Source organism: Helianthus annuus, chromosome 4 (genome assembly GCF_002127325.2).
Source record: "Helianthus annuus cultivar XRQ/B chromosome 4, HanXRQr2.0-SUNRISE, whole genome shotgun sequence".
NCBI lineage: Eukaryota > Viridiplantae > Streptophyta > Magnoliopsida > Asterales > Asteraceae > Helianthus > Helianthus annuus.
The window spans coordinates 151,595,145-151,616,475 of NC_035436.2; the positions used below are offsets into that span (position 1 = coordinate 151,595,145).

A 21,331-nucleotide genomic window follows, 5' to 3' on the forward strand; every position below is an offset into this window, starting at 1 on the left:
CACAACCAACCGAAACAAACTGACTTTTGCACACCCCTAGTCATATTCTATTAAGCAAACCATGGTATTTTTAAGCATTTTTTCTAATAATTTACTCAACTACAAAAATTCAAATTCAACAAAATATCTCTAACCAGCTGTCTAGTTCTTGGCACATCCATCATCCATGGTAATTAACTCAAAAACATTCCAACCATATCAAACAAACCCAACTCGGTAACACATACCGAAAAGATAGTAATATCACAAATTTAGAAAGATCAAAACAACTTGAATTCTATGATAAACTCTCAACTAGTCAGCAACTCCAATAACTCGGCTTTTTTCAGCTTAGAAAACCCCTTTATGCCTCTAGATTTAGCCACTTCCCTTAACTCAACCAACTTCATGCTGCTCAGATCCTTATCTTCAATCACATTTGCTTCTTCCGAGTCATCAACCTCATCAGCAATCTCTTCAATGTCATCATCTGAACCTTCATCAAACCCGACAAAGGCTTCGTTTTCGACCTCTGGCTCAGACACAGTCTTGATTTTGACCTCAGGTGTTGGCTCAGCCTCAGGCTCTTTCCTTTTCGATGGTCCAGGGGTGAAAGACTCTTCGCCGGTCAAAAGTGGCCTGTATTTGAATCCAGAAACCGGAGACCTCTTTTGGAAATTTGATACGGGTCTTACAGATTGGGCTTCAGTGGCTTGGACCTCATGTTTGACCCGGTTATTCGAGTCTTTCGGACTTTTATCTTCTAGAAACGAATTGTTCTGTTCGGGCTGGTTGTCTAAGACAAAATCTCTATTGTTTCGGCTCGTGGTTGTGCTTTTTCCGTGTTGGACGGAGTGTTTTCTCAAGAGTTTCAAAAGAGAATCTACGGTCTCGTTCTGTTTATTGTGTCCTTGCGAATCTTCAACCTTTTTCTCTTCCTTTTGTGCAGCCCGTTCTCTTAGTTGTGCCTGGACTTTTCTGAATATTTCCACAATTTCTCTCTCTCTAGGCCCGGGAGCTGCGGTGGATTGGAATTTCGGGGGAGAACTGGAAAGAAAAGACTGGCCGTTTTTTGAAGAGAAAACTTCAGAGTCTTCGAAACCGTCAATGGCATCTCGATCTTCGTGGTTTCTATTCTTGTTTCTTGAATAGCCTTGTCTATTTTGCCTTGAAAAATCTGGGTTTCTTCTTTGACCGCTAGAATTTGCGTTGCAAATGAAAGACGTGGTACCCCTTGAAGCACAAGTCAAGTTTCCAGAAGGTACGATTTTGACTTGTGGGAACCTTTTATTGTTGTTGCAAAAAGAACATGGAGATACAGTGAATGCCCTTAGGCACCTGCCTTCTGGTGTTCCATGACCTAAGGAAACCAAGAAAGAGAGTAATTGTTTAAAATTTGTCATGCAGGGAGGGGTGTAAACGAGCCGAGCCGCTCGTTTGTTAATCGAGATCAGCTCGTTAAAAGCTTGAATCAAGCCGAGCTTAAACAAGCTAGAGCCCATGCTCGATCCCGAGCTTCACTTATCAAGCTTGAGCCGTCTCGCAAGCCTAAACAAGCTTTTATTTATATAACAAATATTATGTGTATGTAAAAGTATTATAAAAATATATTACAATAATAATTAAATAAACAACAAATAATAAACAAGCCAAGCTCAAGCTTTAGACATACAGCTCTATACAAGCCGAGCTTGAGTTTGAGCCTAAACGAGCTTGGGCTCGGCTCAGCTTGTTTACACCCCTATTTACAAGAGAAGAATAATTTTTATTAGCAATTTAACCCAAAGAGCATGCGTGGATCTGTGCGGACGCACACGCTGCAAACGAATTTGGGTATCGTAAAAATATTCAATTGTTATTATAGGGTATTACAAGTTACCATCTCAGTTAACATAAAAAAAAAAAAGAATACACTAGCAGAGCTGCACCATAATTTGGCAATATTGATATTCATCTTCAAAATTATTACAAATACTATAATTTTGAGAAAACTGATACATAAGATAATGATTGTTTAACATTTTTACTCCATCAAAATGCTTAAATTCATGGTTTTGAGTACCATTTTTTTACTGAAAAAGTAGCAGTACGCAATCTACTAATCAGAGTGTAACTCCTCAGATTGGGGGTTTACGAATTTTGCACTGAAGCAGTCAAATTAAGCAAGAAAATTCTAGCTAGAGGCGCTGCAGGCATCAACGGTTAAGGTTAAACCAAACTTCAGCTTGTGAAACCATTCAGACATTTCATCGAACGGTTGGCGTTCGAACACGTAAAAACAGGAAAACCATATAGAAAAGCAAACTCATTCCAAAACCCAGAAAGCTAGAAACACCCCAACGGAATCTATAGCCTCACAAACATTCAAACCCCAAAAATCATAGAAAAAAGATAACAATTTCTTGAAGAAAAGAGGTTTATACCCTAATGAAAAAGTAATAATACATGGATAAAGGTAAATCGGCTGACAAGTGTAAGCAACTATTTGATTCGGAGATAGCTGTTAAAAACGGCCGGAAAACTTACCAGCGGGGACGCCGTGAGAGATGAGATGAGACGCCGGCAACATTTGGTGGAGTAAAGGTTTTTGGTGGAGTGTTAGGGGTTTTGCATTTTAGAGGTCAGGAGGGAGAACCCTCTCCTGTAATATGTGATTTTTCAAGGGGCAAATTTGGAAATCACTATGCTTATCTTTTCAATAAGAAAAAAGCAAAATGTTTAGATATTACCGGAAGTTATTTTACATTTTAAAAAGAGAAAAATGCTTGGATAGTCTCTGTGGTTTTGTCTTTTTTCACTTTTATTGCCTAACTTTCTAAAATTACCTCAATAGTCCCTAACTTTTCATTTTTTGTTCCCGGATAGTCCCTGGGTCTAACTTCAGTTTATTTTCTCTGTTAAGTGAGTGTGAAATGACCAATTTACCCTTTCCTCAAACACATCTTCTTCTCAAACTCTCCACCTTCCTTCAACTAACTCCACTCTACTTTCTCTCTCTAGAACCTTCTCTCTCCGCACATGAGTATTCTACTTTCTCAAACACATCTTTCACCGTTAAAACCTTTCTTCCTCTTATATGTGTTCCAGAAGACGGAGGTGATGAAACAATGGTTAACCGGGCAGGGTTAACACACTGGTCTCGCCAAGAAGGGTTAATCCCTTCCTCTCGGAGATCGCTGGCTGGGTCACCGGTGGATGATCTCCTGCACAAGGAAACAAGCCGTGACTCGTAACAAGGAGGATGGAGTGGGGGGTGCTCCTTGTTACCACTCTCCGGCGTGAGAATCAGTAGTTTGCTTGGGAAGCAAAGCAAGATAGTAGTAGTTAGAGAGTTGTGTAGAGATACCTCAAACCTGGTTTGGGGTCGGTATTTATAGCCGAGGAGTGAAGGAGGAGATTGATGGATGGGCTGACGACGAGCTGCACCGTTGCAGGTGTGTCAGTCTCGCCGGCCGTGGGGGTTACGCCACGTCAGCCCATTGCTTTAATAGCTCTGACAGGGGACTGTCGCCGGCGCCACTTGCCTCGTGGTGTCAGCCACTTGCCTGGCGTGTCAGTCCACTTGTTGGATATGCAGGGTGCGGTGCGAGCCGCATCGCTGCATGCGGTAACGTCTGAAGTTACCGCGTCTCCTACTTGTGATCAAGAAATACGCGAGATGCGGTGTTGGCCGCATCATCGTATGTGGAGACTATTTGCTGGCTTCCCTTGTCGTGACGAAAATGGCCATATGATGCGGTGCCAGCCGCATCGATATGCTCATCTTCTTTCGTACTTGGGTCAAGCTATTCATCTTCGAACCGAATGGGTTCGAAGGATGTGACCGCATGGGTGCGGTTTGCTTACTGGTAGGGGTTTGTTTGATGCGGGTAATGGTCGTTTTGGGACCATACCCCTTCAAGTCCCCCCAGTCTAGTGTTGCTACCTTGTGCAAGTTGCACGTGGGAGGAGTACTGGACTTATGGTGTAGGAAGGTAGTGTGGCAGTCTGGAGAAAATTTTAGGCCAGATCAAACTGGTGATCTGGTAAAAAATCCGGCTATGCCTCTTCCGTACCGGTGAAGGGATTTCGCTTGATGCGAAATTCTCAGCCGTTACATGTCATCAGGTGGGTTGCCACCTGTTGTTGTGTTGAAGGCCTGTTAGGGACCTTCATAGTAATGCTGCACAAACTTCGAACCAACCTTTTGGATGGTGGTTCGAAGGTTTGCACATGTTTCGAACCTCTTGGAGGTGGTTTCTTCTTCGAACCATTTGCCAGAATGGTGCACGAAGAAGAAAAGAAAAACTTGTAAACCAACCTTTGCGGTCGGGTTTGAAGGTTTTGGATGTTGTGTTAGAACTTTGTTCAAGTTCTATGTTCAGCATCCTATGATGAGATGACCATCCCTTTTTTGTGGAGTGTTCATGTTCGTCTTGATAGCTCTCAAGTAACCGTACGTTCTTTGCGGTTACTTCGTTGCGTCATTGTTGGCCGTGTTTGGTCGAACAATGTGGATCTAAACTATGGGTAAATAAACATGGTCATAGGCAAGGGGATGCCCATCGTTGTTTATTCCAAGCGATCCATTGGTAGGTAAGCAAAGTCCTAAGCAGACTTGTTACCGCGGTCCGTTGGCAGGTAAACAAAGTCATAGGCAGACTTGTTACCGCTGTTCGGACACTTGCTGCTTGATAAGTGCTTGTTTAGAGCACGTATCTGCGCTCTTTCTGGAGCCACTTACCTTCACGCTCCAATACCGAGTTTATAACGAGGTAGCCTCGTTCGGTGATGTGGAGTGAGCTTTGCTCTTCCGTAGCAACCACTCTGCGGAAGCTATGGTTATGTCTGTAGCTCTTTATGGGTGTCTGCGATGTTGCAGTCCCATATTCGCTCAAAGTGTGCTTGTTGCACGGATGTAACTCTTGAAGGTTCAGGAGTCAGGGCTGCTGATGTGCGGGCGCGTAGATTCCGTTCTTTTTTCTGAAGAAGTTGTTTATGCACCCTCTGTGGTTGTGAACCGGACAGGAGGGATTTGAAGCTTGAAGAAAAGGAAGGCAATGCGCTTTGCCTGTTCCTGAGATGCGGTTCAGTCCAAAGAACAACATTGGTTCTGAGCATCTGACACATCTGAATGGGTTCATGTGTGTCACTTCCGCATATTTCACGTGTGCTCGTGAGTGATGCGGAAAAGGTAATATATCCCTTTATAGTATAGATAGATATATTTCTACCTATTTTTTAGGGTATATAAAAAAAACGACATGCGGTATGGGTTATGGTGAGGTAAACCAGAAAAAACCGCATGCCGCTTATGTTTTTTGGATAATGTTGTCGCTTTTTCTTGCCTACGTGGCTTGATCGCACGTGTGAGTTGGTAGAAGTTGGTGAGACGTTTCTGCATGTGCTGAAATGAAAGGACATTTGCACTGCCCGAGGCATTAAATGCACTGTAGCAGGGAGTGTAAACGTCTTCTTTGTCAGGCGCGTGGGCGGCCACGCGCGCGTGATAACCGTCAGCTAAAACGGCGCTCGACACGTGTTGTTGCAAGATACGCTCTTTTTGAACGTGATGATTTGCTTTCTCCCTCCGCATTAATTGCGATGGGTATATAAGGGGATAACCGTTTGTGGTTTCCTCTCACTTTGTCGAAAATTCAAAAAATTTGCCGTTTGAGAGAGTTGTCATCTGTCTTCTCCGACGATTTTTTCTGAAATTCCGGTGAGGTTTCTAGTGTTTCTGTTCACCATCTTCTGTTTCTTTGATATTTTTGATGGCTGAACCATCTAGTCCACATAATGTGGAGGGTGAAAACCCTGAACAGCCTTTAGTGGCCGAAGAAGAAGAAGAGGGGGCTGCCGGTGGTGGATTACCGGCGCTGAAGTGGACCAGAAAAAGCTTTGATCGCCTTATGCTTGAGGTCCAAATGCCCTCGGAATACGGGGCTCGGTACCCATCAGAGGGTGATACTGGTGCCGATGCTCCGGCCGGTTATGTGACCATGTGGTCCGATTTCTTCGGAGATTGTAACCTCCGATTACCGTTGACGGTGTTTGTTGTGGACATCTTGGAGTGGTATAAGGTCCACATTTCTCAAGTGAGTCCGCTTGGGATGATTCGGATTCGTAATTTTGAGTTTACCTTCCGTGCTCTTGGTATAGAGCCTACCGTTGGAGACTTCCGACGGTTTTATCAGATGACAGTGTCTATGGGGTTCTTTTCTTTCCGTCTACGAGACGGTACCCCAAAGCTGATGACTCCCCCTAAGGGGATGACGATGTGGAAGAAGAAGTTCTTCTACATCAAGTCTGCTGCCCTTGCTGTGGATATGACGTTTCGGAATGTGACCGAGACGATCATAGCAGAGACCATTGCGATGCCCAGTTTGAAGTCAGTGCAATGGTTCCCGCAACTGCAGACTATTGAGTCTGTGAAGTTGACCAACACGCAACTATGGCTGTTGCGTATGATGTTGAGGAGGGGCAAGAACTCGAAACCCGTGGTGCGGGAAAAGAGCGGTGGTACGTACTTTTTGTTTCTTTACGTTCTTTATCCTTGCGTGTGTTACTGACCTTTGTGTCTATTATCAGAAGATGCTCCCGCATGGAGGATGTTTGCTCCGGATTTCGAGGGTACGGTTGAGACCGTAGTTTGTGCGGATGGTGAACAGGATCACAACACTATCATCCGTAGTAACTTCCGGGTGCCTACTGCGGCTGCACTGGCAGTTGAGTTGCCAGTAGGCAAAGGTATACTATCGAAGCTTTGCTACTTGTGTTGATCATGTTGTGTTATTGACGTATTGATTCCATGCAGGTGATCTTGGGGCCTTGGGGGACCCTGAAGCGAAAGGTGTGCCTAAGAGGCAAACTGTGAAGGGCGTGCGCTTTCGCCAAAAGAAGATAAAGGAGGTCACTACTGTGCCTCATCTGGTGCCGCAGGCAGCAGGTATCTCTCATTCCTCTTTTCGTCGACACAAGGATTATGTCATAGTATCTGATACCCTTGAGGGTTTGAGTACAGCCGCGGAGTCACGTTCTGGTGCTGCGAAGAAGCAGGCAGAAGAGGTGGCTGCGGGAGGGACAGCTGCGGGTCCCCCTGTGATTGGTGAGAAGAGGAGGCCAGAGCAGAAAGCTGTTGGTGGTGTTGAAACCAAACGTCGGAGGCTAGTAACCAAAAGGTCTGCTCCGGCGCAGAAAAAACCTGCAGTTGTCGTTGGTAAGTGTAGGCTATCTAGTCTTAACTGTTGTGGAATTAGTTCTGATAGCTCTTTGACTTTTTTGCAGAGCGTCAAGATGAAGATTTTTCTATCTTCGATGCTCCGGAGTCCCCTCCGCGTGCTATGGATGCGGGTGGAGCGGAGGTGCCATCGACACCTCCCGTCAAGGTGGTACCTGAGTCAACCGTGCAGAAGGAGGGTACCGCAGAGAATGCTGCGGCTCAGATATTTGATACTGTCGACTCGTCCAACAACCTGATCTCTCCCAATGAGGGAGACGATTTGAGTTTGCGGTTCACTGCTACCGGGAAGCAACATGCTGATGCTGAACCGCAAAAAACTGGCGATGAAGCGCGGCAGCATGATGCTGGGCTGCAGAAGTCTGCGGTTGATAAGGGTACCAGTTCGTCGGCCGATGGTGCGGGGTATGACGGGCCTCCAATTCAGCCTGGGGAGTCTGAATTGGAGTATTACTACCGCACCTACTCCCAAGATCGCAGTACGCTGTATCATCGACCCCCCTGGACTGTATTGCAGGGGGATGATATTGCTAACGACCCTGCGGCCTGCAGGGAGATCCTGGGCGGTCTTGGGACCCCCTTTGAAGTTGAGCGGGCTCGTGCCGCACCGCGGGAGCTGCGTATAAACCAGCTCTCGACCATGTTGGTAGGGACTTCCATTGTGGCTAATGCCATTTTGGAAGATTATAAGGTGCTGGGCCGCCGCGAGGAGGAGGCTGCTCGTATGCGGGCGGAAGCCGAGAAGTTGGTTGAGGCTGCTCGTGCGGGTGCGGAGCAGCTTGAGAAGGATAAAGCTGCTTTTGAGAAGCAGAAGCAGACCTCTGAGTGGGCTGCCACTGTCCAACTGAAACAGGTGCGTTCCCTTGCTAAACTTCTTGCTGATGAGCGCAAGCGTTGGGAGGAAATTTCATCCAACGAGCGCAAGAAGTGGAACGAATCTTGGGCTAAGCAGAACAATCTTCTGTTTCATACTCGGCAGGAGCTAGCAAACGCCAAGGCGGCAAATGTTGCCTTGGGCAATGAAAAAGCTGCGGCTGAGGCCGCAGCAGCTAAAGCGCTGCAGGCAAAGGATGAGGCCCTGAAGGCGCTTGAAGAGGCCAAAGCAGCCGGGGCTCGTGCCTCAAAGGCCCTTGAGGAGGCCGTGGAGAAGGAGAGCCGTTCTTCCAAGGCTCTGGAAGAGGTGAATGCGGAGCGCATTCGTTTGGATAAGGTTGTTTCCAGCCTTCAGGTATGTTTCGTTACCTCTGTTGCTTTCGTCTTTATTTTTTTTTGAAAATATTCACCGAGTGAACTGTTTGCTGTTCTTGTAACAGGCTGAGGTTCAGGCCCGGGAGGTCGCAGTTACGGACCTTACTACCCGCGTGTCTGCTGCGGAGAAGCGGGCTGACGCTGCTGCTGAGGCCAAGGATGCCTTGGTGTCCTCTTTTAACCAACTGGAAGCTGACCGTGAGTGGCTGCGGACTCACGGCATCGCGCGTGTAAGTATCCTTTGCCTTGACACATTTGCTTAGATTAGCATTCAAGACTTATGATCTTTTTATTGCAGATTGTCGAGGCTATTATGAATGCTCCTGAGACCTCATCTGGTTTGGACCTGGTTAAGGAGCGTGCGCGCGAGGCTGGCTTCAAGGCTGGTTTTAACCGCTGCATTGGGCACATCAATGTACTATCCGCAGGTGGTTATACCGATCAGGCATCCGGGTTCCGTGATGTGGATACCGAGGGTCGTCTGAAAGCGGCCGTAGCCTCCTTTGATGACACGCCCCTTGCCTGTGTAGGGGAGCTGGACGAGTGTTTGGAGGTTGCGGACTATGTTGACCGCTTACGGATGCTTTACCCTGATGTGGAAGAGGAAGAACCCGCTGGTGGTGCCGGAGGAGACGCGGGGACCAGCGGTACAAAATAGGGTTTAGGTTGGCGAGTGTGCCTCCTTTTTTGTATTCCTCTTGTATAGAGTAGGAACTTTATGTAAATTCAGTAAGCATCATGTAGATACTTGAATTTTTTGAATATAAAGTTTCTTTGTTCAGTTTGTACAAGTGTTTTTAATTCTTGCATGTCTGAACGTGTGTATGCGTAATCTTTACCCATTTATGAACGGGGTCAAGTATACTCCATACTGTTGTTGTATGGGTATGCATCAATTCTGTTATTCACCGTGGGAGGGTTTTTAGAATTGCTTAAGCTTTGTAAAAGCTTATGTTACCGGAACTCTACCCATTTGTGAATGGGGTCGAGTGTACTCCATACCTTTGTCGTATGAGTCCGCGTCAATTCCATTGTTTGCCTTTTTGGGGCTCAGGAATTGTGTTTAACAAAACTTGTGTATCCGGCCGGATAAAACATGCAAGTCTGTTTGTCTTTTGCTGGCCTATTACAATATTTGTGTGTGGTTACCACTTTGTATGGGTATCATGAATGAAGATTTTGCCAATCTGTTTTTGGGATACCGCAAAGTGGAACACGCATTTGTAATAGTAATAACAAACAATAATGTAGAAAATTGCTTATTTATTTATTTGCAAATGGCCTGCGGCCCAATAGGTTACATAGAGAGTGTAGGAACATAGCTTACATATAGCAGCGTCTAAGCTGTTGTGCGTTCCATGTTCTGGCGATAGGTTCGCCCTCTAGTGTTTGTAACCTGTATGCGCCCTTCTCTAAGACCTCGCTGATGAGGTAGGGTCCCTCCCACTTGGGGGCAAGTTTTCCTGGGCGCTCGGCGTTAGATGCCTCGTTGTCACGTAGGACGTAGTCCCCTGGATTGAAAGTACAAACGCGGACTCGCGCGTTGTAATACTTTTCCAGTTTGGATTTGTATTTGGCCTCGTTGATGGCGGCGTTCTCGCGCCTTTCTTCTAGGAGGTCCAAATCGATCCTACGTTCTCTGTTGTTGTCTAGCTTTTCGATAGCCAACATTCTAGGAGATGGGAGGCCCATTTCCGCGGGTATCACCGCTTCCGACCCGTAGACGAGGCTGAAAGGTGTTTCCCCGTTGCTTGTTTTTGGGCTAGTGCGGTGAGCCCATAAGATGCTTGGGAGTTCATCGACCCAGCCACGCCTGGCTGTTCCCAATCGTGCTTTGATTCCTTCGACTAAGCCTTTATTTATACTCTCGACTTGGCCGTTCCCCTGTGGGTGTGCGACTGACGAGAATATGTGTTTGATGTTCAGCTCTTCTAGCCATTGTTGGAATTCGTCGGCAGCGAAGTTGGTGCCGTTGTCGGTAACAATGTACATTGGTAAACCGAAACGGCAGATGATGTGCTCCCAAATGAACTTTCTTGTTATCATAGCGGTGGTGGAAGCGAGTGGTTTCGCCTCTACCCATTTTGTGAAGTAATCAACCGCCACTATGATAAATTTAACTGCACCTGGTGCGTCCGGGAATGGTCCCACTACGTCGATCGCCCATTTTTGAAAAGGCCATGCAGTAGTGACGGGGACCAGATTGTTTTTTGGCCGCAAAGTTTTTGGTGCATGGCGCTGGCAGTCCATGCATTTGCGTAATTCTTTGACGGCGTCCAGGTGCATGCCGGGCCAGTAATACCCGGCATTCATGATTTTTGCCACGACCATGCGTGGTCCGGCATGTATGCCGCATATGCCCTCATGTATCTCTCGGATAAGGTATGTGGCATCTTGTGGATTAACGCATCGGAGGAGCGGTCCGAGGTATGACTTCCGGTATAAGATACCGTCTCCCATTTGATAGTGGCACGCTTTGTATTGCAACTTACGTGCCTCTGTTTTGCTCTCGGGAGTCACACCTGACTGAAGGTATGCGATAATTGGTGTCATCCATGACGTTGTCCCGTATTGGATGACACTGACCTGGCGTAGAGGAACCGAAGGATTTTGCAAAATCTCGATACGTACCTCCTTTGCCAAGTGTTGGAAACTGGTGGATGCAAGTTTTGATAGTGCATCCGCAGATTTGTTTTCGCTTCGATTAATGTGTCGAATATTGAATGAAGCGAATTTGGATTTTAGCTGCAGGGCTTGCTCGAGGTAGAGGATCATGATATCCCCTTTGGCGGCATAGTCGCCGCGTACCTGGCCCGCAACTAACAAGGAATCGACGTGCGCTTCCAGATGTTGCACGCCGATTTTGACTGCTAAACGTAGCCCGGCTAATAGTGCTTCATATTCTGCCTCGTTGTTGGTGCTTTTAAAATCGAGGCGGATGGCATATGTAAGCTCTTGGCCGTCAGGGCTGATGAGTCGCAGACCTGCGCCCGCGCCTTCCTCGTTGGATGCACCATCGGTAAATAGTGCCCATACTTCTGAGGAGGGTGGTGGGGGCGCAGGATTTTGGGATTCTTCGCATTCTTGGATGCGATCCGCTGGTACTTCAGCGGCGAAATCAGCTAAGATTTGGCCTTTGATGGCAGGGCGCGGTTTGTAATGTATTGTATGTGCGCCCCGTTCAATTGCCCATTTTGCTAATCTCCCAGAGATGTCGGGTTTGGACAGGATCGGGCCGATCCTGTAATTGGTTAGCACTGTGATGATGTGGTTTACGAAGTAGCGTCGTAACCGTCTTGAAGCATGTACCAGTGCTAGTACCAATTTTTCCATTATTGAGTATCTCGTCTCCGGGTCGTTGAGCATTTTGCTGATGTAATAGATGGGTGTTTGAACCCCCGCTCGTTCCACTATTAATACCGCGCCCACTGCGTTGTCTGCAGCGGATAGGTATAAGATGAGTGGCTCATCTTTGCATGGTGCGGTTAGTGTTGGGAGTTGTATCAAACACTCCTTCATTTCCTGGAAGGCCTTTTCGGCCTCTGTGGTCCACTGGAATTGTTCTTTCTTAGAACAGCTTCGCAGGGTCTTGATGAAAGGGTATGACTTGGCTGCGTGGTTAGCCAAGAACCTGTTGAGTGCCGCCAGCCTTCCGGCCAGGCGTTGCATATCTTTCATCGATGCAGGCGATGGCATGCGCTCGATCTCCTGCACTTTTTCCGGGTTTACCTTGAATCCATCTTTGGTGACGATGAACCCAAGGAATTTGCCTTCTTCCATTCCAAACGAGCATTTCCCTGGATTGAGCTTCATGTTGACGCTTCGCAGAGTTTGGAATGTTCTTTCTATATCGGTGAGCATGGTATCTTCCTCCATGCTCATGACGACCAGGTCGTCCATATAGATTTCGACACTTTTGCTTATTTGACCGCGGAAAGTGTCGTTCATCAGTTTTTGGTAGGTTGAGCCCGCGTTGCGCAACCCAAACGGCATTTTTGTATAGCAGTAATTTCCGGTTGGGGTCCGGAATGCCGTTTTGTCTTCATCCTCAAGTGCCATTTGTACCTGGTGGTACCCTTTGTAGCAATCGAGGAAACACTTCCACCGAAATGGCGCGAGGTTATCGACCTTTTCGTCGATTTCTGGAAGCGCGTAACAATCCTTGGGGCAGGCCTTGTTAAGGTCCTTGTAATCGACGCACATGCGCCAGCCCCCGGATGGTTTTTCTACCATGACAGGGTTGGATAACCAAGTCTGGTACTTGACTTCCCGCAGTATACCTGCGGAGAGCAGTTCTTCGATCTGCTCTTGCATCGCCTGATTTTTAGCTGACCCAAGGTGGCGTTGGCCTTGGATCACTGGTTTGATACCTGGTTTGGTATTCAAATAGTGCTGCGCTATTTCACGTGGGACCCCTGTCATGTCTGCAGGAGTCCACGCGAAGATGTCTTGGTTCCTGAAGAGGAGCTCCTTCAGGTGCGCTCTGGTGGTCGAGGATAAGGCGTGACCCAATGTGACCTTCTGTTCCGGATGCGTTGGGTTGAGAACCCATTTTTCCGGTTGGTCGACGGGGGTGGGCCTTGCGACCTTTGTCGGACGTGCTTCGTCCGTCATCATAACGTCCTTGCGGGCGTAGATGATTGCAACCCCCGATGCGGTTGGGAAACCAACCGCGGAGTGGGGGACGGATGTGATCATATTGAAGTCTCCTTGGGATTCTCTCCCAAGGATGACGTCATAATTGGAGGTGTGGGGTAAAACCATAAAGTTAACCTCCTCTGTCCGCGTGTGTTTACCATTGGTAAGACGCACGGGAAATGTAATTTGACCTAGGGGAAAGACTGTTTCCCCTGCGAATCCGGCCAGCGGGTAATCTACGGCTTGCAACCGATCTTTGTCCTCTTGGTCAAATTGATTGAAGCATTGCTCGTAGATTATATCGGATGTACTGCCCGGGTCGATGAACAGACGCTCGGTGCAGTAATGGGCCAGCTGGCCTGAAATGACGACGGCGCGTCTATCACGCGGTCCGCCTCGGACTTTTGGGAAGACGACTTGCTCGTCTTTCCAATCATTGTCCGGTCTTCGTGCCGCTTTGCGCGGCCTACCCTTGCCTCCGTAAATCATGTGGGTGGAAGCCACGTACATGGCTTTCTTTCCGGAGGAGGTACCTTCGTTGTGAGGGGTGATATGCTTGGTGGGCTTTTGTCCACCTGGCAAAAGGTGTTGCAGTTTCCCCTCTTTCAACGCCCGCTCAATCTCCAGCCGGAGACTGATGCAGTTGTTGGTGGTGTGGCCCGAGTCCTTGTGGTACTCACAGTATAGTGTGAGGTCCTGACTTTTCTTGGACTTCATTGGTTGGGCCGGTCGCAAGAATTGTGGGTCCGCGAGGAGGACCTCTCTTGGCGACTGGTTGATCTCGGTCCATTTGCGGTCCCGAGATTCTTTTCTTGGTGCCCGAGTGTCTCGGGCCGGGTTGTAGCATTGTGGGTCAAACGTGTTGGGTTGCGGGAAATACGGTTTAGTAATATCCCGATTGCCCGCATCCCGGTTTCGTTTGTTGTTACGTTTGGACCCTTGGTGGGATGTTTCGGCTTGGGGTTTTGCCTTTTTGACGTGCGGTTCGAGCGACCGCTGTGTCTGGGCATATGTCTTGACTGCGGTCATGACATCCTCCCACTTTTTAGGCAAACCCTCCTTGCCAGAGATGGTCATGATCATCTCTCTGTCTTTGACGGCCCGAATAAAATGGTTTCGCGCCATTTGGTCCGCCACGTCGCCTATCTCTAGGCATTCTTTATTGTAACGGATGACGAATGCCTCGAGCGATTCGTCATCCCTTCGCCAGATGTTCATGACGTCCAACGAATCGCGTTCGTGGCGTCGCTGTTGGCTAAAATGGGCGAGGAACTTGGCGCGCAAGTCCTCGAAAGAATCCAGTGATCCCACTGGCAAAGAATCAAACCATGCCCTCGCCAGACCGATAAGGGTCTGGGGGAAAAAATTGCACCAGGTGGGTTCGTCCCACCTGCCATTGACGCCTGCGCCTGTGAAGATGTTCATGTGGTCGTCCGGGTCGGTCGAGCCACTGTATTTCCCAATGTTGACTGGGAATTTTGTCGTTGTGATATCGGCGTTGGCGATGTGCGGGACGAATTTTGAATTTTCGGCCGCGGCCCTTGGCCTGTATGGTTCGTGCACAGGGCGCTTTGCCGCCCTGAGGTATGTAGTGCGGGGGTGACTGGGAGGAACATAGTTGCGTCCCCCCGGTCTGCTGTTGGTGTCGTGAGACTCCCCGCGGTAGGTTTGATCGTCAGGGTCGGTATGACCGTACCCTTCCGTGTAAGGTTGCGGGCCCAGTCGGCTCTGGATGCCTGGGCCGCGCCTGGAGGCTGACCGCCTCCTATCTTCCCCATAGGGGCCCAGGCGGGTATGCACTGGCCCTCTGGAGCGGGACTCATATGAGGAAGTATCCTCATTGAGTGTATGGACCGAACAGTAAGATGATCCACGGTCGTCATGTCGGCTTCTGGAAGCCTGACGTGAGTGTAACCTGCCATCGTATTGGAGTATACGGTTGGCAGGTGTGTGTTGTATTGGAGTAGGCCCAGCTTGTACGTTTGCTTCCGTACAAGCGCGGTTGTAAGCCGCTATCAGCAGGTCAGTCTGCTGTTGGTACCAGGAGTGTAAGTCCACGCCTGGTGGAAGCACAGTTGGGGCCTGTGATAAGTCGTGTCCGAACGCAAAGGATGGGATCCTTTGGGTGGACGTGCCAATGTGTCCGGGTTGGGGGGTCGAAGGGTGGACCCCTGTTGGGACCGGGGGATTTGGGTTATCCGCATTGGTGTTTTGGTTGTCAGTCATGATCTTGAGAGGGAGAGGGATGGATTAAAAAGTGCTAAGAGTAGCGGTGGGCGCCAATGATGAAACAATGATGAAACAATGGTTTGATACAACTCACACGAGCACACGTGACCACAGAGGCCGAAAAGGCCTTCCAGGAAATGAAGGAGTGTTTGATACAACTCCCAACACTAACCGCACCATGCAAAGATGAGCCACTCATCTTATACCTATCCGCTGCAGACAACGCAGTGGGCGCGGTATTAATAGTGGAACGAGCGGGGGTTCAAACACCCATCTATTACATCAGCAAAATGCTCAACGACCCGGAGACGAGATACTCAATAATGGAAAAATTGGTACTAGCACTGGTACATGCTTCAAGACGGTTACGACGCTACTTCGTAAACCACATCATCACAGTGCTAACCAATTACAGGATCGGCCCGATCCTGTCCAAACCCGACATCTCTGGGAGATTAGCAAAATGGGCAATTGAACTGGGCGCACATACAATACATTACAAACCGCGCCCTGCCATCAAAGGCCAAATCTTAGCTGATTTCGCCGCTGAAGTACCAGCGGATCGCATCCAAGAATGCGAAGAATCCCAAAATCCTGCGCCCCCACCACCCTCCTCAGAAGTATGGGCACTATTTACCGATGGTGCATCCAACGAGGAAGGCGCGGGCGCAGGTCTGCGACTCGTCAGCCCTGACGGCCAAGAGCTTACATATGCCATCCGCCTCGATTTTAAAAGCACCAACAACGAGGCAGAATATGAAGCACTATTAGCCGGGCTACGTTTAGCAGTCAAAATCGGCGTGCAACATCTGGAAGCGCACGTCGATTCCTTGTTAGTTGCGGGCCAGGTACGCGGCGACTATGCCGCCAAAGGGGATATCATGATCCTCTACCTCGAGCAAGCCCTGCAGCTAAAATCCAAATTCGCTTCATTCAATATTCGACACATTAATCGAAGCGAAAACAAATCTGCGGATGCACTATCAAAACTTGCATCCACCAGTTTCCAACACTTGGCAAAGGAGGTACGTATCGAGATTTTGCAAAATCCTTCGGTTCCTCTACGCCAGGTCAGTGTCATCCAATACGGGACAACGTCATGGATGACACCAATTATCGCATACCTTCAGTCAGGTGTGACTCCCGAGAGCAAAACAGAGGCACGTAAGTTGCAATACAAAGCGTGCCACTATCAAATGGGAGACGGTATCTTATACCGGAAGTCATACCTCGGACCGCTCCTCCGATGCGTTAATCCACAAGATGCCACATACCTTATCCGAGAGATACATGAGGGCATATGCGGCATACATGCCGGACCACGCATGGTCGTGGCAAAAATCATGAATGCCGGGTATTACTGGCCCGGCATGCACCTGGACGCCGTCAAAGAATTACGCAAATGCATGGACTGCCAGCGCCATGCACCAAAAACTTTGCGGCCAAAAAACAATCTGGTCCCCGTCACTACTGCATGGCCTTTTCAAAAATGGGCGATCGACGTAGTGGGACCATTCCCGGACGCACCAGGTGCAGTTAAATTTATCATAGTGGCGGTTGATTACTTCACAAAATGGGTAGAGGCGAAACCACTCGCTTCCACCACCGCTATGATAACAAGAAAGTTCATTTGGGAGCACATCATCTGCCGTTTCGGTTTACCAATGTACATTGTTACCGACAACGGCACCAACTTCGCTGCCGACGAATTCCAACAATGGCTAGAAGAGCTGAACATCAAACACATATTCTCGTCAGTCGCACACCCACAGGGGAACGGCCAAGTCGAGAGTATAAATAAAGGCTTAGTCGAAGGAATCAAAGCACGATTGGGAACAGCCAGGCGTGGCTGGGTCGATGAACTCCCAAGCATCTTATGGGCTCACCGCACTAGCCCAAAAACAAGCAACGGGGAAACACCTTTCAGCCTCGTCTACGGGTCGGAAGCGGTGATACCCGCGGAAATGGGCCTCCCATCTCCTAGAATGTTGGCTATCGAAAAGCTAGACAACAACAGAGAACGTAGGATCGATTTGGACCTCCTAGAAGAAAGGCGCGAGAACGCCGCCATCAACGAGGCCAAATACAAATCCAAACTGGAAAAGTATTACAACGCGCGAGTCCGCGTTTGTACTTTCAATCCAGGGGACTACGTCCTACGTGACAACGAGGCATCTAACGCCGAGCGCCCAGGAAAACTTGCCCCCAAGTGGGAGGGACCCTACCTCATCAGCGAGGTCTTAGGGAAGGGCGCATACAGGTTACAAACACTAGAGGGCGAACCTATCGCCAGAACATGGAACGCACAACAGCTTAGACGCTGCTATATGTAAGCTATGTTCCTACACTCTCTATGTAACCTATTGGGCCGCAGGCCATTTGCAAATAAATAAATAAGCAATTTTCTACATTATTGTTTGTTATTACTATTACAAATGCGTGTTCCACTTTGCGGTATCCCAAAAACAGATTGGCAAAATCTTCATTCATGATACCCATACAAAGTGGTAACCACACACAAATATTGTAATAGGCCAGCAAAAGACAAACAGACTTGCATGTTTTATCCGGCCGGATACACAAGTTTTGTTAAACACAATTCCTGAGCCCCAAAAAGGCAAACAATGGAATTGACGCGGACTCATACGACAAAGGTATGGAGTACACTCGACCCCATTCACAAATGGGTAGAGTTCCGGTAACATAAGCTTTTACAAAGCTTAAGCAATTCTAAAAACCCTCCCACGGTGAATAACAGAATTGATGCATACCCATACAACAACAGTATGGAGTATACTTGACCCCGTTCATAAATGGGTAAAGATTACGCATACACACGTTCAGACATGCAAGAATTAAAAACACTTATACAAACTGAACAAAGAAACTTTATATTCAAAAAATCAAGTATCTACATGATGCTTACTGAATTTACATAAAGTTCCTACTCTATACAAGAGGAATACAAAAAAGGAGGCACACTCGCCAACCTAAACCCTATTTTGTACCGCTGGTCCCCGCGTCTCCTCCGGCACCACCAGCGGGTTCTTCCTCTTCCACATCAGGGTAAAGCATCCGTAAGCGGTCAACATAGTCCGCAACCTCCAAACACTCGTCCAGCTCCCCTACACAGGCAAGGGGCGTGTCATAAAAGGAGGCTACGGCCGCTTTCAGACGACCCTCAGTATCCACATCCCGGAAACCGGATGCCTGATCAGTATAACCGCCTGCGGACAATACATTGATATGCCCAATGCAGCGGTTAAAACCAGCCTTGAAGCCAGCATCACGCGCACGTTCCTTAACCAGGTCCAAACCTGATGAGGTCTCAGGGGCGTTCATGATAGCCTCGACAATCTGCAATAAAAGAATCATAAGTCTTACAATACTAATCCACGCCAATATAAAGGCAAGGGATACTTACACGCGCGATGTCGTGAGTCCGCAACCACTCACGGTCAGCTTCCAGTTGGTTAAAAGAGGACACCAAGGCATCCTTGGCCTCAACAGCAGCGTCAGCCCGCTTCTCCGCAACGGACACGCGGGTAGTAAGGTCCGTAACTGCGACCTCCCGGGCCTGAACCTCAGCCTGTTACAACAACAGCAAACAGTTTAACCGGGCAGGGTTAACACACTGGTCTCGCCAAGAAGGGTTAATCCCTTCCTCTCGGAGATCGCTGGCTGGGTCACCGGTGGATGATCTCCTGCACAAGGAAACAAGCCGTGACTCGTAACAAGGAGGATGGAGTGGGGGGTGCTCCTTGTTACCACTCTCCGGCGTGAGAATCAGTAGTTTGCTTGGGAAGCAAAGCAAGATAGTAGTAGTTAGAGAGTTGTGTAGAGATACCTCAAACCTGGTTTGGGGTCGGTATTTATAGCCGAGGAGTGAAGGAGGAGATTGATGGATGGGCTGACGACGAGCTGCACCGTTGCAGGTGTGTCAGTCTCGCCGGCCGTGGGGGTTACGCCACGTCAGCCCATTGCTTTAATAGCTCTGACAGGGGACTGTCGCCGGCGCCACTTGCCTCGTGGTGTCAGCCACTTGCCTGGCGTGTCAGTCCACTTGTTGGATATGCAGGGTGCGGTGCGAGCCGCATCGCTGCATGCGGTAACGTCTGAAGTTACCGCGTCTCCTACTTGTGATCAAGAAATACGCGAGATGCGGTGTTGGCCGCATCATCGTATGTGGAGACTATTTGCTGGCTTCCCTTGTCGTGACGAAAATGGCCATATGATGCGGTGCCAGCCGCATCGATATGCTCATCTTCTTTCGTACTTGGGTCAAGCTATTCATCTTCGAACCGAATGGGTTCGAAGGATGTGACCGCATGGGTGCGGTTTGCTTACTGGTAGGGGTTTGTTTGATGCGGGTAATGGTCGTTTTGGGACCATACCCCTTCAAGTCCCCCCAGTCTAGTGTTGCTACCTTGTGCAAGTTGCACGTGGGAGGATTACTGGACTTATGGTGTAGGAAGGTAGTGTGGCAGTCTGGAGAAAATTTTAGGCCAGATCAAACTGGTGATCTGGTAAAAAATCCGGCTATGCCTCTTCCGTACCGGTGAAGGGATTTCGCTTGATGCGAAATTCTCAGCCGTTACATGTCATCAGGTGGGTTGCCACCTGTTGTTGTGTTGAAGGCCTGTTAGGGACCTTCATAGTAATGCTGCACAAACTTCGAACCAACCTTTTGGATGGTGGTTCGAAGGTTTGCACATGTTTCGAACCTCTTGGAGGTGGTTTCTTCTTCGAACCATTTGCCAGAATGGTGCACGAAGAAGAAAAGAAAAACTTGTAAACCAACCTTTGCGGTCGGGTTTGAAGGTTTTGGATGTTGTGTTAGAACTTTGTTCAAGTTCTATGTTCAGCATCCTATGATGAGATGACCATCCCTTTTTTGTGGAGTGTTCATGTTCGTCTTGATAGCTCTCAAGTAACCGTACGTTCTTTGCGGTTACTTCGTTGCGTCATTGTTGGCCGTGTTTGGTCGAACAATGTGGATCTAAACTATGGGTAAATAAACATGGTCATAGGCAAGGGGATGCCCATCGTTGTTTATTCCAAGCGATCCATTGGTAGGTAAGCAAAGTCCTAAGCAGACTTGTTACCGCGGTCCGTTGGCAGGTAAACAAAGTCATAGGCAGACTTGTTACCGCTGTTCGGACACTTGCTGCTTGATAAGTGCTTGTTTAGAGCACGTATCTGCGCTCTTTCTGGAGCCACTTACCTTCACGCTCCAATACCGAGTTTATAACGAGGTAGCCTCGTTCGGTGATGTGGAGTGAGCTTTGCTCTTCCGTAGCAACCACTCTGCGGAAGCTATGGTTATGTCTGTAGCTCTTTATGGGTGTCTGCGATGTTGCAGTCCCATATTCGCTCAAAGTGTGCTTGTTGCACGGATGTAACTCTTGAAGGTTCAGGAGTCAGGGCTGCTGATGTGCGGGCGCGTAGATTCCGTTCTTTTTTCTGAAGAAGTTGTTTATGCACCCTCTGTGGTTGTGAACCGGACAGGATGGATTTGAAGCTTGAAGAAAAGGAAGGCAATGCGCTTTGCCTGTTCCTGAGATGCGGTTCAGTCCAAAGAACAACATTGGTTCTGAGCATCTGACACATCTGAATGGGTTCATGTGTGTCACTTCCGCATATTTCACGTGTGCTCGTGAGTGATGCGGAAAAGGTAATATATCCCTTTATAGTATAGATAGATATATTTCTACCTATTTTTTAGGGTATATAAAAAAACGACATGCGGTATGGGTTATGGTGCGGTAAACCAGAAAAACCGCATGCCGCTTAGATTTTTTGGATAATGTTGTCGCTTTTTCTTGCCTATGTGGCTTGATCGCACGTGTGAGTTGGTAGAAGTTGGTGAGACGTTTCTGCATGTGCTGAAATGAAAGGACATTTGTACTGCCCGAGGCATTAAATGCACTGTAGCAGGGAGTGTAAACGTCTTCTTTGTCAGGCGCGTGGGCGGCCACGCGCGCGTGATAACCGTCAGCTGAAACGGCGCTCGACACG

At 48.4% G+C, this 21,331-nt stretch overlaps 1 protein-coding gene across 1 annotated transcript; it reads right to left on the reverse strand.

The window, feature by feature from the left end:
- Positions 1-90: 90 nt before the first annotated feature.
- Positions 91-2,660, reverse strand: LOC110936725 (rho-N domain-containing protein 1, chloroplastic). The gene is made up of 2 exons (XM_022179139.2): positions 2,506-2,660; positions 91-1,339 (listed from the first exon to the last, which is right to left on the reverse strand). Exons 1-2 carry the CDS (start codon positions 2,546-2,548, stop codon positions 291-293), a joined length of 1,092 nt encoding a protein of 363 aa, XP_022034831.1. The 5' UTR covers positions 2,549-2,660; the 3' UTR covers positions 91-290.
- Between the last annotated feature and the right edge of the window lie 18,671 nt (positions 2,661-21,331).

Bases quoted from the DNA above. Each gene is read 5' to 3' on its own strand.
- LOC110936725 (XM_022179139.2), bottom strand. From the start codon at position 2,548: ATGTTGCCGGCGTCTCATCTCATCTCTCACGGCGTCCCCGCTG. The intron at 1,340-2,505 runs GTAAGTTTTCCG...TGGTTTCCTTAG, and splicing joins CTCTCACGGCGTCCCCGCTG to GTCATGGAACACCAGAAGGC.